At 54.4% G+C, this 17,868-nt stretch overlaps 1 protein-coding gene across 8 annotated transcripts in view; it reads left to right on the top strand.

Moving 5' to 3' along the window:
* Nucleotides 1–17,868, top strand: part of DLG4 (discs large MAGUK scaffold protein 4) — a 28,517-nt gene continuing 10,649 nt past the window's right edge. For 3 of the 8 annotated variants that reach the window (XR_004054950.1, XM_030922988.1, XM_030922994.1), the window contains exons 1-8: nucleotides 1–512; nucleotides 9,395–9,559; nucleotides 13,270–13,323; nucleotides 13,455–13,514; nucleotides 13,707–13,831; nucleotides 13,930–14,099; nucleotides 14,202–14,338; nucleotides 14,484–14,628. Coding sequence is in view for 7 of the 8 variants with exons in the window: in XM_030922988.1 (XP_030778848.1) it covers nucleotides 483–512; nucleotides 9,395–9,559; nucleotides 13,270–13,323; nucleotides 13,455–13,514; nucleotides 13,707–13,831; nucleotides 13,930–14,099; nucleotides 14,202–14,338; nucleotides 14,484–14,628 (886 nt within the window). In the remaining variant the exon portion in view is untranslated. Of the gene's footprint in view, nucleotides 513–9,394; nucleotides 9,560–12,157; nucleotides 12,572–13,269; nucleotides 13,324–13,454; nucleotides 13,515–13,706; nucleotides 13,832–13,929; nucleotides 14,100–14,201; nucleotides 14,339–14,483; nucleotides 14,629–17,868 lie in introns of those variants that run through there. The other 5 variants (XM_030922991.1, XM_030922990.1, XM_030922989.1 and 2 more) reach the window with 5 other exon arrangements.

Raw genomic sequence — 17,868 nt, 5'->3', positions numbered from 1 at the left:
CTCCTCCTCTCTCCCCTTCCCTCTTCGGCTCCACGGCTCCCTCGGCCGCTGCCGTTTCCAACCCCCCCACCCCACTCCCCCGCCACGGCCCCTAGCCCCTGGCCGTTTGGCAAGACCCCCCCCTACCCCGGGGCTCCCCGAAATCCAGTTCCCCTCCCCCACCCCAGCTCATGCCCCAGCCCCCGAACTCCGGGGCTGCCAGCCCCCGGTGCCCCCGCCCCTCCTGAGAATCGGGGTGTGCTCCCCAAGCCCCCTCCCCTCCATTGGGGAGCCCCTTTTAGGGCCCCCTTCCCTCCCCTCCCACGCTCCCCTCCCCTTCCCTTCTCCAACCCCCTCCTTCCCCTCTCACCCCTCCCCCCATCCTGGCCCCCCCTGCAAAAGTGGGGTGCGGAGGGGGGAGGGGTGAGAACCCACGGAGGGGAGGAACGAAACTCCGATGAAGTCAGAGCCCCTTACCCGCCGCCGCGGCCAGGCCCCCCAACATGGACTGTCTCTGTATAGTGACAACCAAGGTAAGCATGATGGGGGGGCTATAAACTGGGGGGAGGGCATGAGTTTGTGGGGAGGGGTTAGTAGGCCTTATCTGGGACTGGCGTCCCTGGAGTGGCAGCATCAGAAGTAAGATGTATTTGGGGGTCTTAATTTAGTTTTGGGGTTCACATCTGAGAAAATGCTGGATTTGGCCACAGGTGCCCCCTGGAGTGATCCCTTTGTACCTGTAAGGAAATGGAAAATTTAGGATATTCCATGGTTTGGGGGGCCTGGCGGGTTTCGGGGTTCACCAGCGCTGTTTGAGGGAGACTTATTTAAGGAGAAGCCTGGCTCACAAGGAAGTCCTGCTGGTGTATGTGGGAAGGTGGGCTATGCTGGGGGGGGTTCCTCTTTCCTCCCCAGGGAAAAGCTGGCTTCCAAGGGCCTTGTCCAGTTTTGGGGGGCTCCTGGCATGGGGTAAACGTTATTGGTTGTGAGTGCCTGACTGGTCTGGGGTGTTAGCTGGCAGGGAAGGGGTGGGCCTTCAGACTCTGGAACAAGCATCTCGTGGTGGCTGCATTTAGGGATGCTCTTTCAATTTGAGGGAACTGTTAATTTAGGGTTCAGTCATATAGAATGGAGGTAGTTAGAAGTTGTCAGAGGGCTGGGGCCCTGGCATGGGATTACCTGAGGGAATGGACCAGGTGAGGCAAGGATGTGGGGGTATTCCCATAGGAGGCAGAAGATTGCAGCAGCCGAGCTTGCCAGCCTCTGAGGAGGAGGATGAGAGGCTTAGGGAGAGAGGGGATTTGAGGAGGGGGACCGGGTGGGTGGTGCACAATTTGGGGGTGGCCCAAAGGCAGGTGCCCAATGTCCCCATCTCCTCCCACACTGTATCTAGCCCTGATCAAGAAAGAGGGAGAAGAGCAGATGGGGGGACTGTTCCAGATACCCCTGACGCTTGGGATCAAGGTGGGGGAGGACACCAGGATTTAAGGGTCCCTGAGGACTTATGACCGAGGTTACTGAGGTTACCGGGGTGAAAAGGTGTAGGAGGAGGGCAGGGCTGGCAGCGGTGGGGATCTGTGCAAGAGTGTCCCTCTGGTTGGAGCCTGGCAAAGGCAGGAGATCTTGGATGGAGCACAGGCGAGCTCCTGGTGGGATGCGGATACCTAGGCTCTGCTTGGAGACTCTGGGACTGGAGAGCTGGATGCCTGGTGTGTGGAGGGAGGCTTGGGCGGGTGGCAGGCAGCTGGGGGCTGGGGGGTGGGACAGGAAGTGGGGGCCGGGGGAGGCGGGGTCCGGGTGAGTCACAGGCTGGGGAGGGGGTTATATTTAGTGGGAACTGCAGCTTTTCATGGGAGGGAGCTGAGGACACACATGTTCCCTGCCACAAACTCACACATGTGTGTACACATGCATTGTGCACGTGTGAGGATGGTTGGAAGAGATTGGGGGCTGAGGACCTTTAGATTTGTAGCCCCCACACTCTCTCCACCAGGGTGACTTGCTTGTCCCTCATTCTGTGGGCTTCGGGCTTTCTCCCAGGCTGCCTCTTCCCCACATCCCTGTAGTTTCGGTGGATTTTTATGCCTCAGTTTCTCTGGCCTGGTTTCCTCTGCTCCTGCTGTCTCCTGCTCTTAGGCCTGCCACTTGGCCTTAGGCTCCGTGGCTGTGGTCCCCTGTATCCAGGTGTAAATAGAAAGCCCGCTGGAATGTGTGGGCTCTGCTTCCAACACGTGAACACACAAATGGGAGCGAGGGTGAGGGGCTTGCCTGCACTGGCAGCTATTCTGGGTGGGTGGGTGGCCTTATTCCTTACCCACTCCAGACTCCTACTTCTTCCATGGTGCCCAGGGTTGAGCATCCCTGAAGGAAGGAGGCTTACAGAGCAGATCATGCATTTGGGGTTTACAGAGGCGTGGAGACCCAGGCTTGCCACATTCGTTGGCTGGAAAACTTGTCAGCCTCGGGATGACGGGGACTCCAACTCCCATAAGGCCCCGAGGCACAAGATCCCTCAATGTTAGAGGGTTGCTGCCCATGGCGATGTTGGGAGTTGTGGTTCATCTCTATCCAGGGCAGCCAGCAGAGGATAGCCCAAGAGGAGCCTGCAGGGGGCACATGGCTCCTGCTTCCCCAAATGCTGGATGGGGTAGGGAGTGCTCAGGCTTTGCGGTAGTTGAGCTCCCCAGCTCTGCCTGAGTCTTCCATCTTTCATTGCCTATATTTAGACTCCTGCGGCAGTAATTTAAGGAACATTTATTGAAAGCCTACTACGTGCTAGGCCCTGTGTTGTATGCAAACTCCACTCTACAGCGATCACTTTGCCTTTCCTGGTGCCTTTATCTCTGCCAGCATCTCTCGTCTCTGAGCATCTCTTTCTCCCACTCCGCCCCCGTCCCTCCCCCTTTCCCCGCGCTGCTGCCGCCGTTGCCATGGTAACCGGCGACGACTGAACCTGCGTGGCGGACTGGAGGGCCGGGCGAGGGTGGCGGAGGGCGGAGCAGAACAAGTGGGGGTGGGGATACAGTGGGGGAAAGACTGAGGCTATTTGCCAGAGCCCCAGGAGCGAAGCGGTTAAACTCTCCGGGTGGTCCTTATTGGGCAAAGCCGAGATGCCGGGGGCGGGGCAGTGTGGCCGACGGCCTCATTCATTGGCCGGCAGGGGCGTGGCGGAGGGACAGTGTGGGCGAAGCAGGGGGGCCGAATGGGCGGGAAGTGGACGGAGGCGTGGCCTCCCGGGCAGGTGGGCGGAGTCTGGCTTACTCTATCGAGGGAGGCAGTAACCCTTGGAAAGGGGAGGAACCTTGGGGCTGGGTTACCTGACCGAAATGAGGGCGGGGCTGACCCGGGATGGGCGTGGCGTGGTTCCCCGTGCGTAAAGGAAACAGGGTTTAAGGAGCTATTGTCCAAGTAACTTCAGGGCGCGGGGGTCTTTGGAAAGGAGAATCCGGGGGTTGGGAAGTCTGACGTCTCAATTTTCCTAAGATGGAGGTCTGTTCAGATTTCATCAGAGCACCCCTCCTACCTCAGCTCTGTGTTCCCAGGAGACGGTTGCTAGGCGACAGCAAAGTCCTTGATTGCTGCGTTGCCAGGCAACAGAGAAACGGAAAATGGAGGGAAAAGGGAAATGGGGGATGGGGAAGGGTCTTTATGGGCCATGGCGCCCACTGGTGGATAAGCAGGGCCTGTAAGTTTTCTATTCTATAAGGAATTTTGAGTCCAGCCCCTTCTGCACTGACTCCTTGGATCCTCTGGTGATCCAAGCCTTCCCACCAGATATGAAACTAGGACATTGGGGATCATCTTGGGGGCGCATGTAACAGATGCCGATCAACGGGGTCAATCTCGCTGGGGTGAGATTCTAGGGAAGTCGTCATTTCTACCATGTGTGAGCATTTTATAGAAGTCAGCCGATTTGAGGAGACCCCTCACTGGGTTTTAAGAGCTGGAAAGGTGGGCCTTCAATGGGAGAACTGGGCGTTCAATTGGAAGAGAGGCTTTCAGGTTAAGTTGTTTGGGAGAAAATGGAAATCTCTGAAGAGAACTGAAGGAGGAGGTTGGGAGTGTTCTGGACGACTTGTGGGTAATTGCAAATTGCCGGCCATATCTTTGGTGTGTGTTTTTTGAGGCCTGAGTGTGGAGAAGATATATTCGGGAGCAATCTTCCGACAAAGTTGGAATTCAGAATCGTGGAGATGTTCTGGGTAGCCAGAAAAGGGTGTAATCTATGAACCTCAGGGGTAAAGAAAAGGAGAGGAGGGGCCGGGTGCGGTGGCTCACACCTGTAATCCGAGCACTTTGGGAGCCCTGAGGCGGGCGGATCATGTGAGGTCAGGAGTTCGAGACCAGCCTGGCCAACATGGCGAAACCCCGTCTCTACTAAAAATACAAAACATTAGCCGGGCGTGGTGGCGCGCGCCTGTAATCCCAGCTACCCGGGAGGTTGAGGTAGGAGAATCACTCGAACCCGGGAGCCAGATGTTGCTGTAAGCCGAGATCACACTATTGCACTCCAGGCTGAGCGACAGAGCAAGAATCTGTCTCAAGAAAAGAAAGAAAGACAAAAAAAAAAAAAAGAAGAAAGAAAAGGAAAATACTTATAATTAATTAATTTATTTATTTTTGAGACCGAGTCTCACTCTGTTGCCCAGGCTAGAGTGCAGTGGTGCGATCTCGGCTCACTGCAATCTCTGCTGCCCAGGTTCAAGCGATTCTCCTGCCTCAGCCTGCCGAGTAGCTGGGATTACGTGCACCTGCCACCGTGCCCGGCTAATTTTTGTAGTTTTAGTAGAGATGGAGTTTCACCATCTTGGCCAGGCTGGTCTTGAACTCCTGACCTCGTGATCAACCTGCCTTGGCCTCCCAAAGTGCTGGGATTGCAGGCATGAGCCACCGCGTCCGGCCAAATTTTTTTTTTTTTTTTTTTTTTTAAGAGATGGGATCTCACTGTGTTGCCCAAGCTGGTGTTGAGCACCTGGCCTCCAGTGATCCTCCCTCCTAAATTTCTTTTTATAAGGGTTTTGGAAAAAAATGACGAGATTGCAATTGAATTTGGAGGGTCTGCTTTAAAGTAGATTAAATATTTCCTGAAATTGGGTTCTGGTGTGGAATTGGAGACTGGCACATTAGGAAGTCATGAGTATCTTACTAGATTCGGGGGTTTGGACAGGGGATCCCAAACAAATTGGAGGACTTGTTATTTGGATATTTATATTAGAGCAAGAGTAATATTTGCACTAACTGCAAGGTCCCTGTTAGTGGATTGGGGGATAGATGTGATATGGAAAGGGATGATTTAGCATATACTAATTTGGGGGCACAACAAGGATCTGTGGTTCTTTAAAGTTTTGAAGAATCATGGGCTGCCTATCAGGTGGGGCTGGACTGCAGGGGAGAACTATGCTGGTTAGAATAGGAGATGCCTTGGAATCTGAGGAGATTGGGGGGTTTGGTGGGAGAAGCAGTGTAGATCCCTTGGGGTTTCTTGTGAGAGAAGTGCTGTTTGCTTCCCTGGACTCTGCGAGTCCAGTAATGACGAGATGTCCAGTGAGGTTTTGGAATGGTTAGGGGTCTCGCGATGTTGGGGTTGGGGCATTAGATGGGATGGAATAAGGAGTCCCTGAGAACTAGAGAGATAAACTGGCAAATTTAAGTCTGTCTCTATTTGTAGAGGGGTCGGAATAGAAGTACAGTGGAAAGTGAAGTCCACAGAGAAACAGCATGAACCAGGGGAGTTGGTGGCTAAGAGGGTCTCCCCTCACCCCTCTCTCTCCCAACGTGACGCTCTCCCTTACTGCGCAGGCGCCGTTCCCCCCCCCTCCGGCCGCAGCCTCCTGTCGCCGCGGCCGCCGCAGCCCCCGCCCCTCTGCCCCTCCCCCTCCCCAACCCCGGGACCCTTGATATCCCACCCACCCCCTTCCCCAGTCCCCCTCCCCTTCTCCATGTCGGCTCGGAACAGATTCGCCTCCATGTGTCTCTGCGTGGTACGTGCCGCGATATGGGCTCCGGCCCCGCTCCCCTCTTCCCGGACCCCCGCAAATATCAGGGTGCAAGCTTCAAGCGCTGTCGCTCTTCCTTCTGCTTGGTGCGGGGTCTCTGGGTTGCAACTTCTTGAGGACAGGCGCTGTGGGTCGCCCCTCTTATCATTCACTTTGACTCACACCCCTATGTTTTGGGGGTGCAAGCCTCGGTTCCAGGTCATTCTGTGCAACTGGGGCTCCGGTGAGGAGGGGGCCAAAGGGGAAGGAACAACAGCGACTCCGTCCGTGACCCCCATTCCCCGGGCCTTTTACTTGTCTTAAGCCCTAATATATTGGGGGTGCAGACATGTCCCAGTAGCATCTGAGTTGTCGTGGGTTAGGGCCCTGAGTCCCAGTAGGATAAAGGGGGGGTCCTCCTTTCCCGTCCTACTTTAATTGCCCTGTAATCCAGGACTGAGAGGTGCTGATCCGCCACCTCCCCAGCCCCCAGTATGCAGTTTCAGAATTACTCTCCCCCACCCCGACCCCTCCAGACGTTTCCCCGCCCCCCACATGTACGTCGAAAATTTCCAGAGACTGAACCTAGTCCCTAACCTCTTCCAGCCACATTCTGGAAACCCTGGTACCCATTTCTTGTTCCCCATTTTCCCCATGTTGCCTCCCAATCCTGAAGAGCCTTTTCCTGGGTGCCAGACACCACCCTCCCTCCATGGGGGTGGGGCAGGGAGAGATACTGGGGGCTCGCTGAGCTATAAGTTTACCTTCATTTCCTCCCTAGAATAAAAGATGAAATGGCCCTCCTCATGTTTCCATTTTCTTTGGGTGCACGCTGACATTTCCTCCTCAGATTCAGGAATTTTCTCTCTGAGGTGGAGTGAAGATGGAGGGGCACTGGACTCAAACCCTCCCCCAGACTCCAAAACTTGGAGCTTTGGTCCTAATTTACCTTGCAGGGAACTGGAGGCCTTGTGAAGAAAGAGTGGGTAGCAGAGAGTGGCTTCCACCCCTTCCCCCAGGTCTCTTCAATTCTGGGGCTTGCCCCTCAGCTTGTGCACTGCCCAGGTAGAGGACCACCTTCTCAGGATGTGGAATGAACAGTCTCTGTCGATTCATAGAACTCCTTTATTCAAGACAGCTTAGCCTTGGAGCAGGGCTATTTTGTGTGTTCTATTTTCCTTCTCTACTTTTTGTGCCCATCGGATTGAAATCTGGAGTTCAGGATTCCTTCTCCAAGTCTGTGGCCCAGAGAATAGACTCAATCTTGCTAAGCCCCTGTTTTCCTTCTTTAAGACTCTTTAAATATATCAGGATGCTTCTTGATTCGCGTTGTCTCTGTCTTCTGGGTTTGAGAGTTTTCGTGCTGACAGGACCACTTCCCTTCTCCCATTCTTTTATTGTACCCTTACTCTACAGCCAGAGTTGTGTTATATTCTCAGCCTTGATTCATCATCCTTAACATTTTCAGAATCATACTCTAGGATTGGCCATTGACCTTGATAAGCTTCCTCCCGTTTGATCTCGCAGCTGCTGCCTTCTAAGTATTAGGGCACTCTCAGCCTCTCAGAAACTTTTGGGAGGGAAATTCTGCTCTCTCTTTTTTGTTTTGGAGATGGAGTCTCGCTCTGTCGCCAGGCTGGAGTGCAGTGGCATGATCTCGGCTCACTGCAACCTCCGCTTCCCAGGTTCAAGCGATTCTCCTGCCTCAGCCTCCCATGTAGCTGGGATTACAGCCATGCGCCACCACGCCCAGCTAATTTTTGTATTTTTAGTAGAGATGGGGTTTCACCATGTTGGCCAGGCTGGTCTCTGACCTCAGGTGATCTACCCACCTCGGCATCCCAAAGTGTTGGGATTACAGGCATCAGCCTCTGCTCCTGGCCTCTCTGTCTTTTTGAGACAGGGTCTTTCTCTGTCGCCCAGGCTGGAGTGCAGTGGTGTGATCATGGCTCACTGCAGCCTCCACCTCTTGGGCTCAAAGCAATCCTCCCACCTCAGGTTCCTTAGTAGTTGGTACTACAGGTGTGCATCACCATGCCTGGCTCATTTTTGTATTTTTTTGTAGACGGGGTTTCACCGTGTTGCCCAGGCTGGTCTCCAACTCCTGGGCTCAAGCAGTCTGCCCGCCTCAGCCTCCCAAAGTGCTGGGATTACCGTGCCTTCTCTTTTTACCCATGTGTGCTTAGCGGTGCATTCTGTCTTCTTCAGTCCTTGAGGGAACCCTGCATATGATACCTTCCCCTTCCTGAACCTGAAGCTTGGAGGGTCTGTCTCTGTAGAGGCATGTTCCAGAGGAGAGGAGCAGGAGAGGGCAGAGGCGGACGTGGAATGGCCCAGGCAGAATTGCTGTCTTCTTCTGCTGTCTCCATCTGCCCTTTTCCTCCTTCTCTGGCCCCCAGTTAATCTCATTTTACTGTTGTCCCTATTAAGCTAGCACAGGAGGCCCTTGGGATGGCAGCAGATTAACTGGGCAGGGAGTCAGGGGCCATGTTGGACCTTTCACCCCAAAAGACCAGAGGGAGACCAGGAATTCACTCTGAGGCTCAGCATGCTACCCTCCTCCCCAACCAGGGAGGCTGGCACCCATTCTTGCCCCTGTCCTGAGCCCTGCTGTCTCTCTTCTTACCCTTCCTCCCCCAGCCCACGCCCTTCTAGCATATCCGGATTAGCTGGCTGGACTGTGGGCTGTTGTAGGGGTAGGGCCAGACTCCCAGGGCCCCTCTGTTGACTGCTTGGAAACCAGCAAGGGCAGTAAACTGGACAGGCTTAGCCTTGCCCTATCTCGGGGGCTGATGCCAAGTACCTTCTGGTGGAAGGGGCTGACTTCAGTCTTTGCCTAAGGAGTGCAAGGTAAAGGAGAGCCAATCACCTGTGGGGTGGAGGCTGCAATGGGGAGACTGAGGCCATGGAAGTGCGGTATGGGGAGGATGCCATGCAGAGTAGGAGCAGCCAGAGGGGTAGGGGAGGGGAAGCTAGAACAAGAGTGAGTCTGAGATGGTGAGAGAAGCAAGAAAGTTGGGAACTGGATGCAGAGAATGGAGGTATGAGTGTCAGGAGCTAGAGCTCTGAGAAGCTGGAGGGACCCGAAGATGAAGGTGGCAGGGAAAGGGGTGAAGACACAGATGCCAGAGGGGCTATGCCCGCCAGAAGACCGGTGTCCCTGGATGTGAGGAGTAGGAGTTGGGGGATGGGATTAGGACCTGGGATTGATTGGGACCTGGAATTGATGAGAGGTGCTGAGGCCCTGGCGGGAGAGGGGGCTGTCGGGAGAGTGGAGAGAGGGGAGCCAATGGGCTAGAGGAGAGGGAGGGGGAGGAGCTGGTCAGGCCCCAAGGCCTTCCGCACTGTACTGGCTGGGGGAAGTGGAGGCGGCCAGGGCGGCCAGCCTGGAGCCTGAGGCACCGGGCCGGCCCCAGTGACACCTCCGTTCCCATCCCCAGAAATACCGCTACCAAGATGAAGACACGCCCCCTCTGGAGCACAGCCCGGCCCACCTCCCCAACCAGGTAAACGCCCCCGAGCTGGTGCACGTGGCGGAGAGGAACTTGTCCCACCTCGAGGCTGGCCACGGGGTCGTGGGCCACGCCCACCTCTCCCCCTTCAAGGTAGGAGACCCTGGTGGCCCCCTCCCCAGTGCGGCCCTCGGAGCCTCGGAGCTGCAGCAATCCCCAAGGGCCGGTAGGGTGAGAGAGAGCCGTGGGGGCGTGGGGGGTATGCTGGAACTGGGGGTGGGGGTTTGGGACGTGGGCTCCTGGGGCTGGGGGAGGGGGCGTTTGGGGGGCTGGAAACACCTTGTCCCACAGAGGAGAAACAGGCCAAGCCAATGGGAGTGGATGTCGAGCCTAAAGCAAGAATGTGTGTGTGCACGCGTGCCTGTGCCTGTGTGCGTGTGCTGTATGTGTGTGTGTGCCTGCGCGTGTGTGCACGCGTGCGTGCCTGTGCATGGGTGCGTGTGCTGTATGCATGTGTGTGCGTGCGCTGTATGCGTGTCTGTTGAGGTGTGTGCATCCCCCAGGAAGCCCCCCACGCCTGGGACCTCCTCATTCCTTCACACCCCCAACCTCTGTTTCCATTTTCTGTGTCCAGAGCTCTGTTCCAAGCGCCTGCTGCCCTCATTTGCTCTTGTCCCTTCCCCGCCTCCTCCCCCTACCCCCGCCTCTGGGCCTGGTTCGCCCTGTCCCTGAGTCTCCAGCCCTTTCCATCTGTCTGGCCTGAGACTTCACATGGTGGGGCCTTGCTGCCTCGTCCCCTGCCCCAGCCTTTGCTCCACTCCTGAGCTCTCTCCCCGCTCTGCAGCCTTTCCTCCCTGCTGGCTGACTGGCTGGCTCTTGATGCTGTCTCTCTCTTCCTCCCACGCATTCTCCTCTCCCTCTCCCTGATCCCCAGCTCAGGCCGCTGCGGCCTGATCAGTCCTTTCCCTCATCAGTCCTCTCCCTCCATCAGCCAGCTCCCCTTTCCCATGTTCCCTCTTGCCAATTCATCTTCACCTTCTCTCTTTTCCTCCTCCCCTCTCTCATCCTCTTGGGTTCTCACTTCTGCATATCTTCTTTCTGTCCCCCTCTGCCCCCTCCATCATCCCCCACCACCTGTTTCCCTTTCTCCTCTCTGCTCACAGCGTCCTCCTCTCTCCAGCCCCGGGAGGCCTGGTTTCTGGGAACTTCCATCCTCCATTCCACTTTCCATCTTCCCCTCCCTCCGTCTCCTTTTCTGGGGACACAGGATGGGGAGGACTGGAGAGCACCAGGCAAGCTGTGAGATTGAGGGGACACCGTGGGGTCAGGGTGGGGATTCTAGGATGTTGTGGGATGCTCTGGGAAGGGGGAAGTTGCTGACATTTCACCAAGAAGATGGATGGGGAGGAGGTCTCTGAGCCTAGGGAGCGGGCAAGCAGGTTCTGGAGTGAGAACTGGCAAGACAGGAGTTAGGGAACAGGAAGATAAGAGGTCCTGGGTCAGGGGCCAGATAGGGATAAGACTGTGAAATCAGGGCGGTGAATGGAGCTGACAGAGCAAGGAAAGGAAGGCCCTGGAGACAGGGATGGTACAGAGTGTTTGTGTGAATTCTGTGGATGCTAGGAGTGAGGAAAAGAAGACTAGAGATGCTTTTTGTAAGGCAGGGCCATTAAATCCCTGAGCAGGAGGAAGAGGAGGTAGGGAGCCTGAGGGGTGGTAGTTAGTACAGAGCTACTGTGGATCAAAGCTTAGGAGCAGAAGAGGGTGGAGGGAGAGAATGTTGGAGGCCATAAGCATGGGGTGGAGGTCTCAGGACAAGGCCTCACCCGGGGAACAAGAGAAGCCCCAATTTTCAGAAGAGAGGGGGAGTTGATTGAGAAGTGTAAGATTGTTACTTGAGAATAATCTTGAGGGTATGAAGGCAGGGTAAGGGAGAATGGTGATACACTCTCTGGGGAAGCAGAAATTGAGATGGAGTAGCTGGGTGGGGTGGCATGTGCCTGTAGCTACACAGGAGGCTGAGGTGGGAGGACTGCTTGAGCCCAGGAGTTCAAGGCAGCAGTGAGCTATGATCACACCACTGCGCTCCAGCCTGGGTGACGCAGCGAGACCTTGTCTCGGGAAAAAAAGAAAAACAGAAATTGGGATGGAGGATTAGGCCACGACATTGGTAAGGGATGGGGCTGGAGGGTGCAATAGGGCCAGGGAAGCGGATGGAGAATGGAGGCTGGAGGCTAGGGTTGGAAGATGGATGTTGAAGAGCGAGACAGGGATGGAGATGGAGCGTGTGGGATGCGGGCAGAGATAGGGATGGGAAGCAAATGAATGTCGTAGTGGATGAAGGTGGGTGTGCTGGGAAGGAGGTTCCAGGATAGGGATGGGATGGGGATTGAGGATAGGCTATGGGATGGAGGATGAACACGTGGATGAGATTTTGGCAGTCAGTGCCTGTTGGTTGGACAACAGCATTTGCTGAGATGTGAAGGGTTGGAGGGTGGTGTTAATCGATTTATGGGTGTGAAATCTATGATACAGCTTGAAAATGGTTGGTAGTTTGTAGGCTTGGGAAATAGCAGTAGGAGAGGGGAGGGACCCCTTTGGACGGGGAGAGCGGGAAGGAGACTGGGGATTCCTTGCGCTTGGGCTACTGCAAATACATGTTTCTTTAAGGAGGAAGTAGGTTGGGGACCCCGGAAGGAGGCTCTTGGCGGCCTCCCCCCATTGCCATAGAGACGTGGCTTCGGTTGCCCTGGCAATTGGGGAAGCCCCTAGGACCGGCCTAAAGCTGGCCCCGCCTGGGAGTCTAGAGACCAGGCGATTGACGTCAGGGACCTGGGCACGCCCCACTTTAACCCCTTCCCGAATGCAGTTGGGGGAGGGAATAGATGAGCGGGATAGGACCCGGATGTCTTTCACCACTCCTCCTTCCTGACGTCCTTTGCACTGCGTAGGGTGAGGGGCGTAGGGGAGCGAGGAAGGCAGGTTATTCAGAATGCGCTGCGCCCACAAACCTCTTCAGCCCGGCCTCCTCTCGGCCTGGCTAACGCTGGGCGGGGCCCAGGGCAGGAGAGGCGGGGCTAGCGGAAACCTTCTGCGCTCAGGAGTTTGGTCGGCCCCAGGCCACGCCCCACCCCCCTGTTGTCCTGACGACAGGGCCTCCTGGAGGTGGGTCTCCCCGGGTCTTGGCTGGTCCTAGATACCGTTGCTAGGCAACACGGTCCCTAGAGGAAGGGGTGGATTGGACGTCTGATTGGTGAGACCAAGGGAGGGGTCTGCAGCTGGGGGAACCCCGGATTCCCGGGGTACAGGGTTTAGGACAAATGTGTGTGAAGGTGAGGGACAAGTCTAGGGGAGGGTTATGAAAATATCTGGGTAGATATGGGGGAATTGGGGGAGATGGGGTAGGAAGTGGGGACCAGGACCCGGTGGACATGATCCCTGGGTTGTCCATGTGTAGCACATAAGGCATGTAACACCCTGTGGTGTTACATCCGGTGAGAAGCTTCCCTTCCCCCAAGCCTACCCCCCTCTCCCCACTCTTTGCCATCTGCTGCTCCCCTCTCCGTCTGGCTGTCTCCCTTCCCGCTTCTCCTACACCTCCTTCCACATGCAGGGGGCCCCGGGCTGGGCAGAGTTAGATCCGTGTGCGTGTGCATCTGTGCGTGTGTGTGTGCGTGCGCATGTGCACGCGTGTGCGTGTGTGTGTGATGTGGATTGAGACTGGGCCCTTGAGCAGCTCTCAGCGTGGCAGAGTGGGCTTGGCTAAGAGGTGAAAGGGTAGCCACGCTGATGGGACCCTCCGTTACGGGCTCCCTCTCGAGTCAAGGCTCAGGTGGCTTTTTGTCTCTTGTTTCCCCAAACAGGCCAATTCTCCCCCTGTGATTGTCAACACAGATACCCTAGAAGCCCCAGGATATGTGAGTTGTTTAGATTTTGGGGCTGGGGCCATTGCAGAAGGAAGGAGGGAGTAAGGGAGGGCAGCAGATGACGGGCAGGTTGTGCGGCAGGAATGTCTGTCTCACTGCTTTTGTGTTTCTGTCCCGTGCTGGAGTTGCAGGTGAACGGGACCGAGGGGGAGATGGAATACGAGGAAATCACATTGGAAAGGGTGAGCAGGCTCCTCCATTGGCAGTCTCCTTGCCCCCTCATCTGTACCTTTCTTTCTGCCCATGTGGTCTGTGTGGCCAGCCCCTCACCCTATCCCTTCCTGCTCTGGCTGCTCCAAGCCATTTCCCACCCCACTTGCCTTGCCAGACTTGGGCAGTGAGGGGAGCTGACCCTCTTCCCCTCCTTCGCCCAGGGTAACTCAGGTCTGGGCTTCAGCATCGCAGGTGGCACTGACAACCCACACATCGGTGACGACCCGTCCATTTTCATCACCAAGATCATACCTGGTGGGGCTGCGGCCCAGGATGGCCGCCTCAGGTGAGGAGAGGATACAGGGGTTAGGATGCTTGGTCCCTGGAGAGGGAGGGCCAGGGCAGCAGGAAGCTCTTGACTCAGGCCCACCTTGCTGCTTCCAGGGTCAACGACAGCATCCTGTTTGTAAATGAAGTCGACGTGCGCGAGGTGACCCACTCAGCAGCGGTGGAGGCCCTCAAAGAGGCAGGCTCCATCGTTCGCCTCTATGTCATGCGCCGGAAGCCCCCAGCTGAGAAGGTCATGGAGATCAAGCTCATCAAGGGGCCTAAAGGTAGTAACTCATTTTGTTCTCACCCCCATCCCAACTGTCCTGTGCCCCCAAGCCTGCTTCCTGGGCACCTGGGCACCCACCTCTGGCCTCCCCTCCATCCAGGTCTTGGCTTCAGCATCGCAGGGGGCGTAGGGAACCAGCACATCCCAGGAGATAATAGCATCTATGTAACAAAGATCATCGAAGGGGGTGCTGCCCACAAGGATGGGAGGTTGCAGATTGGAGACAAGATCCTGGCGGTGAGGACCCCATCTAGCCCATTTTCTAGCCCAAATCTGGGTCTCACCTACTAGCCCTGGCAGGCACAAGTTCATCACTTCATCCCAGTGCATCTGTCTTGGGCCATTTGTGGCTTTGTCTGAGCTTTGCTTTCCTTGACTCCAGGTCAACAGTGTGGGGCTAGAGGACGTCATGCATGAAGATGCTGTGGCAGCCCTGAAGAACACGTATGATGTTGTCTACCTAAAGGTGGCCAAGCCCAGCAATGCCTACCTGAGTGACAGCTATGCTCCCCCAGACATCACAACCTGTGAGAGCCCTTCAAACGCCAAAGCTCCCCATGACCCATCCCGTTTAACCCATGACGTGCAGTCTCATGACATCCCTGTAGCTGTCCCTCTTCAGATATTCCCCATGAAATAGCCACTAACCTCTGACCCTTGCTGTTGTCAGAGAAGAGATGGAAAATCAATTACCATAAAAGAGCTAGAAAAGATCGTCAATGATCTCTCCCATGGAAGGCACAAAACCTGGTTGGTTTTATGGCTAATTTTATGAAATTCTCAAGGAATAGATAATTCTTCTGCTCTTCCAGAGTATAGGAAAAGATAAAAAGATTTCACATTTCATTTTACGAGTTATGTTCAAATGGTCACAAGGATAACGTAAAACAAGGAGAGCATAGATGTGTTTTGCTTCTGAATAGAGATACAAGAGTTAATAATAATATAGTAGCAAACCAAACATGGCAGCATGTTAAGGGAATAACATAGGGTTAGTTTCAGAAAACTAAAGATGGCTCAATATTAGGAAATCTCTTAATATGATTCGTATGTTAAAACGTTAAGGGAGGCCAAGTGTGGTGGTTCATGCTTGTAATCCCAGCACTTGGGAGGCCAAGGTGGGAGGATTTGAGACCACCTAGGGATTTGAGACCTAGGAATTTGAGATCAGCCTAGGCAACATAGCGAGATCCTTGCTCTACAAAAAATAAAAATAATTAGCACATGCCTATACTCCTTGCTACTTGGGAGGCTGAGGCTGGAGGATCGCTTGAACCGAGAAGTTGGAAGCTACAGTGAGCCAATGATTGTGCCACTGCCCACCAGACTGGTGACAGAGCGAGAGGAGAAAACGATACGATCATCTCAAATAGATGTGAGAAAGGCATTTGCTGAAATTCACCATCTCTTTTGGATGAAAGCTTTTAGTAAACTAGGAACAGAGGAATTTTCCTTAAGATGGTGAAGACTAGTTATCAGGAACCGGTAATGAACATTTTATAATGATACAATTTTAGTAGTGTGTCCATTAACTTATTTTTACATTTAATTTTAATTTTTATTTTGTTCTTGAAATGGAGTTTTGCTCTTGTTGCCCAGGCTGGAGTGCAGTGGTACAGTCTCGGCTCTCTGCAACCTCTGCCTCCCAGGTTCAAGTGTTTCCGCTGCCCCAGCCTCCCGAGTAGCTGGGATTACAGGCACCCGCCATCACGCCCGGCTAATTTTTTTTTTTTTTTTTTTTGAGACGGAGTTTCGCTTTTGTTGCCCAGGCTGGAGTGCAGTGGTGCAATCTTGGCTCACTGCAACCTCCGTCTCCCAGGTTCAAGCGATTCTCCTGCCTCAGCCTCCTGAGTAGCGGGGATTACAGGCATGTGCCACCACCCCAGCTAATTTTGTGTGTATATATATATGTATGGTTTTTTTTTTTTTTTTTTTAAGACAGAGTCTTGCTCTGTTGCCCAGGCTGGAGTGCAGTGGCGCAATCTTGGCTCACTGCAAGCTCCGCCTCCTGGGTTCATGCCATTCTCCTGCCACAGCCTCCCAAGTAGCCGGGACTACAGGTGCCCGGCACCACGCCTGGCTACATTTTTGTATTTTTAGTAGAGATGGGGTTTCACCATGTTAGCCAGGGTGGTTTTGATCTCCTGACCTCATGGCCCACCAGCCTTGGCCTCCCAAAGTGCTGGGATTACAGGCTTGAGCCACCGTGCCCAGCCTCCGTTAACTTACGAAGAAGGCAAGGATGCCTCTTCCCACTGCTGTTATCCTTCATTGCTTTAGAGCAGGGTTTCTCAATGTTATTCCTGGCATTTTTGGACCCAATAAACTATTCATTGTGGGGGGTTGTTCTGTGCCTTGTGGGATATTAAGCAGCATTCCTGGCCTCTGTCTATCATATGACAGTGGTACTCCTCCCCCTCAGTCATAACAATAAAAAATGTGACGGAATTGCCCCAGCAAAATTATGGTAGTTGAGAATCACTACTTTAGAGATTTCAGACAGTGTAACAAGACAAGAAGAATAGTTACATTTGGAAGGGGAAAAAAAATTATCTTTATTTGTAAATTATACTACTGTGCATCTAGATCAAAATTTAAGTGAATTAACGGAATACACATGGGAAGTTAAAATGTGGCTATTTGTTGGCTGGGCATGGTGGCTCAGTCCTGTAATCCCAGCACTTTGGGAGGCTGAGGCAGGTGGATCACCTGAGGTCAGGAGTTTGAGAACAGCCTGGCCAACATGGAGAAACCCTGTCTCTATTAAAACTACAAAAAAAATTAGCTGGGTTTGGTGGCGGGCGCCTGTAATACCAGCTAATCCTGAGGCTGAGACAGGAGAATCACCTGACACTGGGAGGCAGAGGTTGTGGTGAGCCAAGATCATGCCACCGCACTCCAGCCTGAGCGACAGAGTGAGACTCCATCTCAAAAAGAAAAGAAAAGAAAAAAAGACCAGGTGCAGTGTCCTCACGCTTGTAATCCCAGCACTTTGGGAGGCCGAGGCTGGTGGGTCACGAGGTCAGGAGTTCAAGACCAGCCTGGCCAACATGGTGAAACCCCGTCTCTACTAAAATTACAAAAATAGCCGGGTGCGGTGGCTCAAGCCTGTAATCCCAGCACTTTGGGAGGCCGAGACGGGCGGATCACGAGTTCAGGAGATCGAGACCATCCTGGCTAACTCGGTGAAACCCCGTCTCTACTAAAAACTACAAAAAACTAGCCGGGCGAGGTGGCGGCGCCTGTAGTCCCAGCTACCCAGGAGGCTGAGGCAGGAGAATGGCGTGAACCCGGGAGGTGGAGCTTGCAGTGAGCTGAGATCCGACCACAGCACTCCAGCCTGGGTGACAGAGCAAGACTCCGTCTCAAAAAAAAAAAAAGAGAAAAAAAAAACCCAAAAATTTGCTGGGTGTGGTGTGCATGCCTGTAATCCCAGCTACTCGGGAGACTGAGGCAGAGAATTGCTTGAACCCAGGAGGTGGAAGTTGCTGTGAGCTGAGATGGCACCACTGCACTCTAGCCTGGGCAACAGAGTGAGACTCCTTCTCAAAAAAAAAAAAAAAAAACAACAACAAAACAGGCCGGGCGCAGTGGCTCACGACTGTAATCCCAGCACTTTGGGAGGCCGAGATGGGTGGATCGCCTGAGGTTGGGAGTTCAAGACCAGCCTGACCAACATGGAGAAGCCCTCTCTCTACTAAAAATACAAAATTAGCCAGGCATGGTGACGCACGCCTGTAATCCCAGCTACTCAGGAGGCTGAGGCA

This window comes from Rhinopithecus roxellana, chromosome 19, assembly GCF_007565055.1.
Source record: "Rhinopithecus roxellana isolate Shanxi Qingling chromosome 19, ASM756505v1, whole genome shotgun sequence".
Classification (NCBI taxonomy): domain Eukaryota; kingdom Metazoa; phylum Chordata; class Mammalia; order Primates; family Cercopithecidae; genus Rhinopithecus; species Rhinopithecus roxellana.
Note: the sequence above shows the minus strand (reverse complement) of the source record. Positions and strands in the feature narration are given on the sequence as shown.